General features: G+C 49.6%; 1 protein-coding gene across 3 annotated transcripts; it reads right to left on the reverse strand.

Moving 5' to 3' along the window:
* Positions 1–3,424: 3,424 nt before the first annotated feature.
* Positions 3,425–10,268, reverse strand: LOC120639522 (cytochrome P450 93G1-like). 3 transcript variants are annotated; one of them, XM_039915380.1, is made up of 7 exons: positions 9,503–10,268; positions 9,239–9,352; positions 8,986–9,120; positions 8,766–8,845; positions 6,119–8,194; positions 4,482–6,025; positions 3,425–4,380 (listed from the first exon to the last, which is right to left on the reverse strand). In XM_039915380.1, the coding sequence occupies exons 6-7, from the start codon at positions 5,388–5,390 to the stop codon at positions 3,745–3,747; spliced, it is 1,545 nt and encodes a 514-aa protein (XP_039771314.1). In that variant the 5' UTR covers positions 5,391–6,025; positions 6,119–8,194; positions 8,766–8,845; positions 8,986–9,120; positions 9,239–9,352; positions 9,503–10,268; the 3' UTR covers positions 3,425–3,744. The 3 variants fall into 3 exon arrangements, with proteins under 3 accessions (XP_039771314.1, XP_039771312.1, XP_039771313.1); XM_039915378.1 differs by lacking the exon at positions 8,986–9,120; XM_039915379.1 differs by lacking the exons at positions 8,766–8,845; positions 8,986–9,120.
* Between the last annotated feature and the right edge of the window lie 513 nt (positions 10,269–10,781).

The raw sequence follows: 10,781 nt of genomic DNA on the forward strand, positions 1-10,781 counted from the left end.
ACTTACTCTTTGTGGCTTTTCAGCAAAAACAAACCCCCCTCAAGCCAAAAGCCTTGCATGTCTAGTTAGAGGACTAAGTATATCCTAGTCGGGTAAGTCTTGCTGAGTATTAGTATACTCAGCCTTGCTTGTGGCTCAATTTGTTTCAGGAGATACTTTTGAGGCCATGATTGCCAGTCTGACCTGGCCTTGCACTCTCCCGCCGGGTTGGTCCGTGGAGTGGGATACGTCCCCGGCCGGCGATGACAAGAACGAGTGATGTCACGAATCGGGCTTCATCGTGACACCCATACCGTCGTTAGATATTGTGTATTGTATCTGCTGCAATAAAGAACTCTGGTGAATTTCTTTTATGTTGGCGCTACGAGAAGTACTTTGTTAAGTGTGGAACTTGGTTTGTAATTTTAATATTATGTTAAACTCTGTGATGTAGTATATTGTGAGGTGTTGTAATCTCTAGACTCGCCTTCGCGTGAGTTATGCTGCTTTGTTCGAACCAGGTTTAAGTGGTTTCATCGGGATTTTACCCGACGGACTGCCGATGTGCTCCATATGCTGTGCGAGTTAAACCTAATTGCATTTTCAATGATGGTTAGCGCACTTAAGCCGGTTTATGTCGGGCGGTTCTTCCACAGCTTAGCGGGTTATAGCCGGCATTTAGCGGGCCATAGCCGGACGTGGCTATACATCGCTTCGGGTGATGATTAGGGTAACCATCACCTAAAGCGGACTGTTTCCCATCACTGGACCGAGTGTAGATTCAATTCCCACGTACAGATCCAATCAAATTTGCGGGCATACCACTGGTTATAGGAGAGCATGCATGCAGAAATAGACGAATAATGTTGACATCATCCATCTGCATGCAAATCCAAAACTAAAAAAAGTTATAACTATTATACCGAGTATCCAATTTAAATTTGGATTGCATCATTATCTTTTTTATGACAAGATCTTCAAAACAAGACCACACTTCCCTATATTTGCACGATTTTTTTCAAAAATATTTTTTAATACTAAAAAATTAGGTTCGACTACCGGGAACAAATATTTTAATAATACAAACAAATAAGTATTTTTACCAATGTTTAAAATGGTGGGCTATAGAATTTAGCGGGAGCTTAGCCAAAACACTATTTTACCGCTGTAGCGACGCTATTCGGCGCTATAGCGCGCTATAGCACACTAATGAGCATCGCGACAGTTACTTCTGGCCGCTATAGCGGCGCTATTTTGGCACTTGTCGGTACCCTGTAACAGGGATACCCACTCCTACTGCAGCAAGACAGGACTTGCGTAGTCATCCGTAATTACGCCATAAGGGGCGGAGCAGCCGGGCCCCACGGGTCTGGCTCTTACCTCATCGGGCCAACGGCCCCGGACCCGCTCCCCGCTCTAGGATGGGTCCGGTGACGCCACGTGTCCCTGAGGAGGGGAAGCTCCGCGCCTTAACAACCGGGGGCCCCGGACCTCCCACGGGGTCCCGGACCCCATATACTATCCGAACCCCTCAGCGGGGAGGGAACAAACACCTCGCCTGGGGCAGGTCCGGAGCCGCCACGTGTCCGCAGGCGTAGGCACGCGCGCAGCCGCGAAGCTTCCTCGGGAAGACTCGCCCACCTACCGCGTTCAATACGGGAGACGTAAGTGCGCTCTGCCACAGCAGAGCCCGAGGCGACTTTTGCCAGACTGCACTGTTGATCGCACGTTACCAAGGCACACAGTGCAACCGCTGGCGCCGCCCACGCCACGCATGTCAGTCTGCTACGCCAGTTGGACACGATGGCTTGCCTTTGCCCATCATGACGCCTACGCAGTAGACCCAACAGTCTACGCCGCAACCTACACTATCTCAATGGGCGCCTCGCCGATGGGACAAGTGAATCCACTCCTCGGTCAGAGAGTCCACAGGGCGATGAAGCATATCAGGGGAGAGATTCTCAACCACTATAGCACCATTAATGCCTTCTGCGTAGTATACTATACACCGCATTGGACCACCTGTCGGGGTCTCAACGCCTGTGTACGCGTCCCCTTGGGCTATAAAAGGGAGACACCCGTTAGAGAAAGCCAAGGCTGGAGAAGTCCCGGCAGAGGCCAGTACCCAGTCTTGGCAGAGGATAGATTCATTCTTACGCAAGAGCAATACAACTCATAGTGGATGTAGGGTATTACGCTTTGGCGGCCCGAACCACTCTAAATCCTCGAGTGTTCTTGTGTTCTTGCTCCCTAGGTAGACCTGCCGAATCGCTTAGCGCTTCCCCGAGTATTCACCCTCTGGGATTAGGCGGGTGCACTACGCCACCCGGCTGTGGGTCTCCACAAACCTACGACAGCGCTATAGCGCGCTATCGCGACAAATAAATTAGTATACATTGAGCATGAATCGCTCATAAATGTGAACCTTCCATTGCCTTGTACAGCACGTAGCGATCAGCTAGCAAGCAAAAAAAAAACATCTTGTTAGCGATAGGCAGCATCACCATCTTGTTAGCGATAGCCCATTTACTTCATCGATCCCTATCATCGATCCTTAAAAAAAATAAAGAAAGAAAAAGAATAATAGAAAATAAAAATATTAGACAAGAAGAAAGAAAAATAAAATAAAAGGGGAGAAAAAATAAAGATGAGATACATGCCAAAAATATTATCCACAGAAAGACTAAAAGTATAAAAAAAATGAAAACAGCTAAGGACAGCATAGAAAGAAAATTAAAATAAATTAGAAGAAAAAAGATCCTGCCTTCTAGCATGTTGCAGTTTGCATGTTCTCATCAAAATAAACATGCAGTAAAACTTGACGTTGTGGCCTCACGACCCGTCCGTGGACGTATTTGCCCCTGCAGTCTGTTCGGCTGCCTTCCTTAATTTCCTTCGTTAATCGCGCCAGCAAAACAAATTTGCAGCCCCAAGATTCGAACTTGGAGCGCCACTCTCATTCCTCCGCTCACTAGCCAGGTGGGCTGGTTTACTTTCTCGTATAGAGAGCAACTGCAACCATATTTATTTGGGGCAGAGATGGCAAACTAACCCCTAATTAACCACTCTTTGGTTACCGCAATCATGTCCTAAACGTTAGTTTTTTTGGGTAGGGGGAGTAAGAAAGAAAATAAATTATGCATGTTGCATGCAAGCTGTGCATGCACATGATTGGCCAAGATTCCTTGCAAGAAAAATAAATCCAGCATGATGCATGCAAGCAGCCGGCAGACCAACTGTACGGATAAATTTAATGCCGACGGGTGGCCAGAAACCGAATGCGCTAACGGCCACACTGTGTTGTTGGGCCAAATATGCAAAAGAAAAGGCCCAAGCGCCAACCGATTCCTCTTCAGGCGATGGATCTGGTGTTTGTAGCCCGCGCGATATATAGCAACAGCGGCTACAGCCGGTTTTAACAGGCTAAATATCATAGCGGCTGTCCTTTCTAGAAACTATAGCGGTCTATAACGGAAGCTATAGTCGGCTATTTAAAACTTTGGTTATAACATAAAGAAAGAAGCACGCAGTGTCCTGCCAACTTAATTGATGACTCATGAGTGCTCATCAATCAAAGGGATGACCAAGGACGACATTGGACAAATGAATGTCACGCCGTATCCATCCATGGTACGGTGGTGCCTGCTGTTTCTTTGGATCTTAGCTTGCTCATCCACATACTTCAATTCGATTTTATCTTCCATGGTGGTAGGTAATGTATATATGTATAGAGGACATGGTCATCACCGACGGGGTAAAGTTAGATCAGACGACGGCCGGGAATGGGTTGAAGCGAGGTGTGGGGCGGAGCAGGAGCAGTTGCTTGCGAGCGCACACCAGGCCGTCGGACTCATCCATGTCAATCAACTGGTGGCCGTCGCCACCGGCCGCCCAGTCAAAGCACTGCACGAGCGCGGCCAGCACGGCCGGCACGGACTGCAGCGCCAGGCCCATGCCGGGGCATCCCCGGCGGCCGCTGCCGAATGGCATGAACTGGAAGTGCTGCCCGCGGGGCTCCAGCCCCTCGGCGCCGCCGCCGGGCAGGAACCGCTCCGGCCGGAACGCCTGGGGCTCCTCCCAGAAGGCCGGGTCCCGCCCGATGGCCCAGATGTTGATGAACACGGCGGTCTGCGGCGGCACGGTGAAGCCGCGCACCACCATCTCCTCCGACGACTGGCGGAGCGCGATGGGCGCCGCGGGGTGCAGCCGCAGCGTCTCCTTGTACGCCGCCATCAGGTACGGCAGCTGCGGCAGGTCCGCCTCGCCGGCGATCCGGCCCCCGCCCACCACGGCGTCGATCTCCGCCACCACCTTGCGCAGGGCCTCTGGGTGGTTCATCAGCTCCGCCAGCATCCACTCCACCATGGCCGCCGACGTATCCGACCCAGCAGTCACCACGTCCTAGATACATATTATATTACATACATCATTATCCAGCGGTAGCTATAGCTGACTATTTAAAACCTTGATCATGCAGTAGCCAGTAGGACTGATCGACTCACGATGATGAAGGCCTTGATGTTGTCCCGTGTGAGCTTCACCTCCGCAGTCTTGTCCTCGGCTTTGTCCATGAGGATGTCCAGCAGGTCCTTGTGCGTCGTGGAGTCCTTGGCCTTCGTGTGGTCGTCGGCCGTGAGGAGCCTCCGCTCCTCCCTGGCCTCCTCCTTGTGCCTGATGATCTCCTCCAGCAGCGCGTCGAAGCGGCGGTGGACGTCGGCGGCTCGCCTGCGGAGGCCCTGGAGGTCCCAGCCGCGGCAGAGGGCGATGTAGTCGGCGACGCTCCGGGGCACGGTGCTGGCGACCATCCGGATGACGGAGGTGTTGGCGAGGCGGATGAGCTCGTGGGTGAGGTCCACCGCCTCGCCGCGCGCCGACGCCGCCAACGCGGCGCGCAGCAGCGCAACGGCGCCGGCGCGGCGGACGGGGCGCAGCTGCTCGACGGTGCGCGGGCCCAGCAGCTCCGACATGCAGAGGCGCTTCATGAAGCGCCAGTGTGCGTTGTAGGGGGCGAAGGCGAAGCCCGCCGAGCCGTAGGCGAACTGCCGCGCCACCGCCGTGAGCGGCCGCTCGGAGATGCTGCCCTCGTGGCCGCGGATCAGCTCGCCGGCGACGTCGGCGGTGCTCGCCACCACGCAGTGCGTGGAGCCCAGGCGGATGTGCATCAGGGGGCCCGCGCGGGACGCCAGCTCCTGGAAGGTGCGGTGGACCGGCGGCCGGAGCAGGTGGAGGTGCCCGATCACCGGGAGGCTCGTCGGGCCCGGTGGCAGCCGGAGGGCCTGCTGCAGGCTCCACCGGGAGATGATGAGGTGGTGCAAGGCCACGGCGGTGGTGAAGGCCGCGATCAGCGCCACTAGGACTGCGGTCACCGGATCGGCGACCATGCTGCTGCCCTGCTGCTCTTCCATTTGCATGCCTCTGGCCACCGTAATCGAGCGAGGTGCAGTGTCTTATAGCTAGTGAGCTAAAGATCGAGCTGTCTAGCAAGTAGTATTAGTGCTCGAAACTCTTCTTTTATTATTACTAGTAGAATGCCCGTGCATTTCCACGGCGGCGTAAAATATTTGTAGGAAACATAGATACATAAACAATATTATAGTTTATAATTTTTAAAAGTGGTGCACGTTAGTATATCGTACGGAGATAATACTTGGAGCCAACAATAGTCGCACAATGCTTAAAAACAAATTTGCCGCCACCATCAAACAATTCTTGCTGCGGCGCCAGCCACCTACTGCTGGGCGCACTGCACCCTCTAGGCGCCGCCAGGCATGTCTGCCTCCTCGTCGTAGGCCTCCTGGTGCTATTGCTGCCGACTCCGCATCTATTCCTCAATACGTCATACGGCATTTTCTCCACTCGTCCAGCTCCATGTCGGTGTATTGTGTTTTAGGCTTCGGCAGGAGCACGGCCTACAGCTCCAGGGCCTTGCACTGCTCCGGGTTCAAGGAGTCCGGGAACTCAACCGAGGAGTGGATGTACGGCTTGCCCTTCATGAAGGGCCTCTGGTACATGGGCATGCCCTCGTCATTAATCGCCTTGAAAGAATCTGCACAATTTTGCATCAAAATTGAGCATCGGTCAAACGTACATACAAGGCAGAATGACACGATTTTGCAGTCTTGTGTTAAGAAACACCTACCAGGCCTCACAACTTCACCAGGATTTGATTTGATCAGCAGCTGCCTGTTATCGAAGTGAGTCAGAACAAATTGGAAGCCACATAGAGATTCAGTCAAGGTCAGGGTGTGGATGGCCGAACAACCTATGTCAGTCTCACCATCGAACTTCTTCAATATGTTAGATAATGGTACCAGAACAGTATGATAGATTTAGAATATTCAGTAGCAGATCAAAAATGTGTGCAGAAATATTTAGTATAGGTGAAAAGCTTGCTCTGCCCTGCAGCGGCAGTGCTTCATAAAGAAACAACCATTTAGAGCGGAGAGAGAGAGCTATAGTGGGTGACTTGTTTAGCTACCATTTAGTGCAGATTTGGGGCATCAAATAATTCAAAGTAAGTGCTCAGCCATGACTGTTTTCACCAAGCAGAAAATGGAGGTAAGGTGGGGCATGCCTCACGATACCGCCAAATTGGTTGGCGTTCTGATGACCGCTGAACAATAGTTATGAAAGGTGAGTTATTTTTTAGCAAAATACATTAATTATTATTTTTAGCAATCTGCCTAAATCCCGACTGGATGTTGTCATACCCCAATACTTTTTAGTAGCTTAGCCATTGCATATACACCACAATTTGTCGCTTTTTCACTGAGCGCGCAGAGAATATACATTGTACAAACTGAAACTTGTACATGGCTCATCAGATAGCCAGAAAAGAATACATTTGCATGAGATAGGGTTCCAGATTGATATTACATACAATGTTCAGGCTAGTGATTTGTTTGAATACAACTTGAGCAGAGAATATTTCTTTCTGGAATGGCGTTCACCCTTAAGATGGTACAGACTGAGACTTGCTGAGCTACATCCGGAAGGAATAAAAATGACCACATATTTCTATAAGAGATCACTACTTTGGCCAGGCTAATTTTTAATCAAACAAGCAGTTAATTTAATCAGAATATCTGATCGATCGGTAATTTCATTGTAAGGAAGTCCAGCCCAGTAGCAGAAAAGAGAGAAATCCTAGTGCAGTTGATGAGTTCATCTGCAGGATCAAAGAAAATTTTGATATGTGCGTGATTCGCATTGAATCATCGTTCACGTGTCTACAAATCTAACCACAAAAAGAACAATTTTCCTTTCTTTCACGTATTTACTTTCTATGACCACCCACCAATCATTTATGTGCTAAGTGATTGAGTATCCAGCTACTAATTTTAGCCAGTGGGAGTGTTTCATCAGGACTACAATTAGGAAGTATCATATCGATAATTCTTGCATCTCAATGCTTCAGTCCCAAGAATAGGAATTATACTCTAATTTCATTAGACATTATACTCTAATCTCAATTCCATCACCAGAGATCAGCAGGAGTATTTATTGCTGTATTAACAGCCATAGAGTTGGCCGAGCATTTTTTAAGTGAGATATGATGGCATTTCGGTGTCCATTCCTTCCCAAAGGATAGGACCACCTAGAATCCATGAGCCCCATTAATCACTGTCCTACATGCCCAAGGTTATACTTGGTAGGATTTTTAGCGCTTTGTGTACCAATGCAACGCATGGAAATATTAAGAGAAAATGGTTATTCTTAGTGTGCAAACGTATGTGCCATGGCATTCCAAACTCATTCAGGGCTTCATTAAGTTATTTATCCACTTTGTTTCAGGTTTCAATACTGCCTAAATACTTATCTGTTCTCTGAAAAGATGGCATCATGATAAGGTTAGAGTAACAACTAAGAACCATGATACTGTCACAACACAAAGGTTATCAGCACAATATTTGATTGCAAGTTAAGGACCCATATAAGCTAGTAGATAACATGAAGAGGAAATCATTTCTCCAGAAAAATGAAATTAAGGGCACCACATTGCATATTTCTCAGTAAAAGAATATCATAATAAGATTATGTCTTCAGCAATATCTATAGGGCTAACTGCGAATTGTTCATAACTTTTGTAAAAGAGATTTGTATTACTTGCCTTTCTTTCAGCATTGGGTGTCAAGAGATGAGCACATCATGTAAGTCTATATCCTTATCTCTTGCAGAAACCGAATGTCTATAGCATACTTCCCCCATAAGCTATCTGCAGTGTAAGAAAATCAATGTAACCCTACTGCAGCAAAGGAGTTCTTGGGAAATTAGAAGGGCTGTGTAAATCATAGCATGCTGTCTTGGGACACAAAGAGAAACATGTAAACCTACTGTAAAAGTGGTTCTTCCAAGTCCAACAGTTCACAAGATTTTGCAATCTGCTAACAGATATACGTTGGAACAAATGACACGAATCCAAGCTGTACTTATAATATGTTATTTCATCTTGGACACCCATTTCTGATAACCTGCGCATTATTATACCCACTACCAAGACCAAATGGGCTCCATGTGGAATATTACATCAAGGGATGTATTCCCTTAAAAAATTCAATATACATCTTTTTTGCCATTAACGAAACGTTTGTGCTCATGTGGAATATTAAATCAAGGGCATCATATAGGATTTCTACCGAGAAACTAAAAGAAAGGGGCAGGTATTGCAATCATCATTTGGTATGAAAGGATTAGCTGCAGGAATATAGCAATATATTCAATTAACAGAGACCCAATCCAATTCACAAGAGAGGAATAAAGCATTCCATATATTGTTCCTCATATACCTCCATGTGAGAGGAGTAAATGGACAGTCTCGTTGAGCCTTTCTTGGCAGCATGGTGCGATGCAGTCCCACAATGTGACCCTACCCAATGGATAAAATGTGGTGATTACGAATGCGACAAGCAGAGCAAATCTCTTCAATTAACCAATGTTTCTTGATTTGATTTTGCTGAGCATATAGTACTCAAAACTATCTAAAGGGGCTGCAGAGGTCAACCTTACCTTGCTTGCCCGAAATCTACCCTAATTGGCTACTCAAGTGAGCAGTTTAACCACCCCCACCCCCTTCTCCCAAAATGCTTGGTAGTATTTAAATAAATTACTTCAGCTTGAGTGAGCATAATAACCTGGCTTCAGCTGATTTCATACCACCGAAACAAAAAGTAACAAATCACTAAACTTGTGCAGACCCAATTTCTATGCCACATGGCCGAGTAACAAGCAGCAGAAGGCATGACAAGAACTGCGTCCATACCAGGGCGGTAGGCATTCACATTGGCTCTGAACTCGATGAGCACCTGGCCACGTTGAGTAGGTCAGGCCTCATGCAGGCGACCATCAGGGGTGTCTTGCCTTCCTTGTCAATCCACTGCAATCAAGCCAACATTTGCCCCGCCAACAGCAGCACATCAGTAAAACCGATTCGTTCATAGGGGCACAAATTTCACATCAGTAACTCAACCGATTCGTTCACAGGGGCACAAATTTATCACCCAGACTGAGAGACTGAGTGACATACCTTGAGAGCCAATCCCGTCGACGTTGCCGTAGTTGACTTGCTGGTACAACAGCACCTCCTAGGACTGCTGCAGCCCCATCCCCCCGAGTCACCAAACGAAGCCAATCGTCGGAGGAAAGGGGGAAGCGAGGGTCCTCTCAATCGAAACCGTCTCCCCCGCAAAAATCGAAGCAAAATCGAAGCGTCGGGCCACCCCCAACCACCAGAGGTTCTTGCGGGCGGTCGCAGCAAGGCTATGCCACGCGCGTGGGGGGCATTCGGTGGCGGCGATTGGAACCCCGGCGGGGAAGGGAACCAGCCCGGAGATCCCGCAGTTATAGGGAAGAGAGGAGGAGCGCGACGACACGAGTGCGGAGGGCGGCGGCGGCGGCATGGTCCATCGGCGGCGGCGTCCAGCGAGCGACGGAGGGCGAGGACGGGCGAGGGAAGGCGTGGGACGGCTCCTGGCGTCCGGGCTGCGGATGGGACCGGAGCGGACGCGCTGGACGGCGCCCGGCGGCGGGGTGGGAGCGGAGGCGCGGGACGGCGTTCGGCAGCCTGGCGTGAATGGAGCGGAAGCAGAGGCGAGCAGCAGCGCCCAGCTTCCGGACGGAGAGCGGAGAGCGGAAGCGCGGGTGGAGCGCGAGCGGAAGCGCAGGGCGGAGACCGGCAGCCGGGCGGAGACGCGAGAAGGCAGCGGCAGCTCACCGGACGACATGGATGGGGCGGAGAGCGAGGCGCTAGGTGCTGAGCCGAGGCCAGAGAGCGAGTCTGTTTGGGGTTGGGCGACGTGGGGACGTGGGAGGAAGTACGGGCGACTTTCTTTTGTTGGCGGGGGCCGAGATTTTGACCGCGACGCACGAACCACTGTCTCTTTAAAGGAGTAGAGACTAGCAGTAGTACGTGATATATGACGGCTGACCAAGATTACAGTAAATGTTTTGATGTGCACAAGTTAACTAAGTCTACAAGATGATAGATGCTGGGCACCTCGATCGCCAGATAGCTTGCTTAATTAGTCGTAGCTATCAGTTGTTGATAGCCAAATTTGGCATCCACTGAGGCCGGTCGGGCCGACCGGTTAGACTGGTCTAAGTCTATAATCCGAGTAGATTTAGATTTGGATTTAGAGATAGATTTCCTTTTGTAAATCGACCCGTGAAGGGGTGCGTCTTTCCCGACCTATATATTATGAAGGTTAAGACCGATTGAGGTTATTCCCAATTGAATCAATCAAAAAATTGCATTACTTTTGTCTCTCAAACCCTAGCCCTTTTCCAAACCTAAATTGTTTTCTTCC

Source organism: Panicum virgatum, chromosome 7K (genome assembly GCF_016808335.1).
Source record: "Panicum virgatum strain AP13 chromosome 7K, P.virgatum_v5, whole genome shotgun sequence".
In the NCBI taxonomy this organism is placed as follows: domain Eukaryota; kingdom Viridiplantae; phylum Streptophyta; class Magnoliopsida; order Poales; family Poaceae; genus Panicum; species Panicum virgatum.

Bases quoted from the DNA above. Each gene is read 5' to 3' on its own strand.
- LOC120639522 (XM_039915379.1), bottom strand. From the start codon at position 5,390: ATGCAAATGGAAGAGCAGCAGGGCAGCAGCATGGTCGCCGATCCGGTG. The intron at 4,381-4,481 runs GTGAGTCGATCA...ATATGTATCTAG, and splicing joins ACATCAAGGCCTTCATCATC to GACGTGGTGACTGCTGGGTC.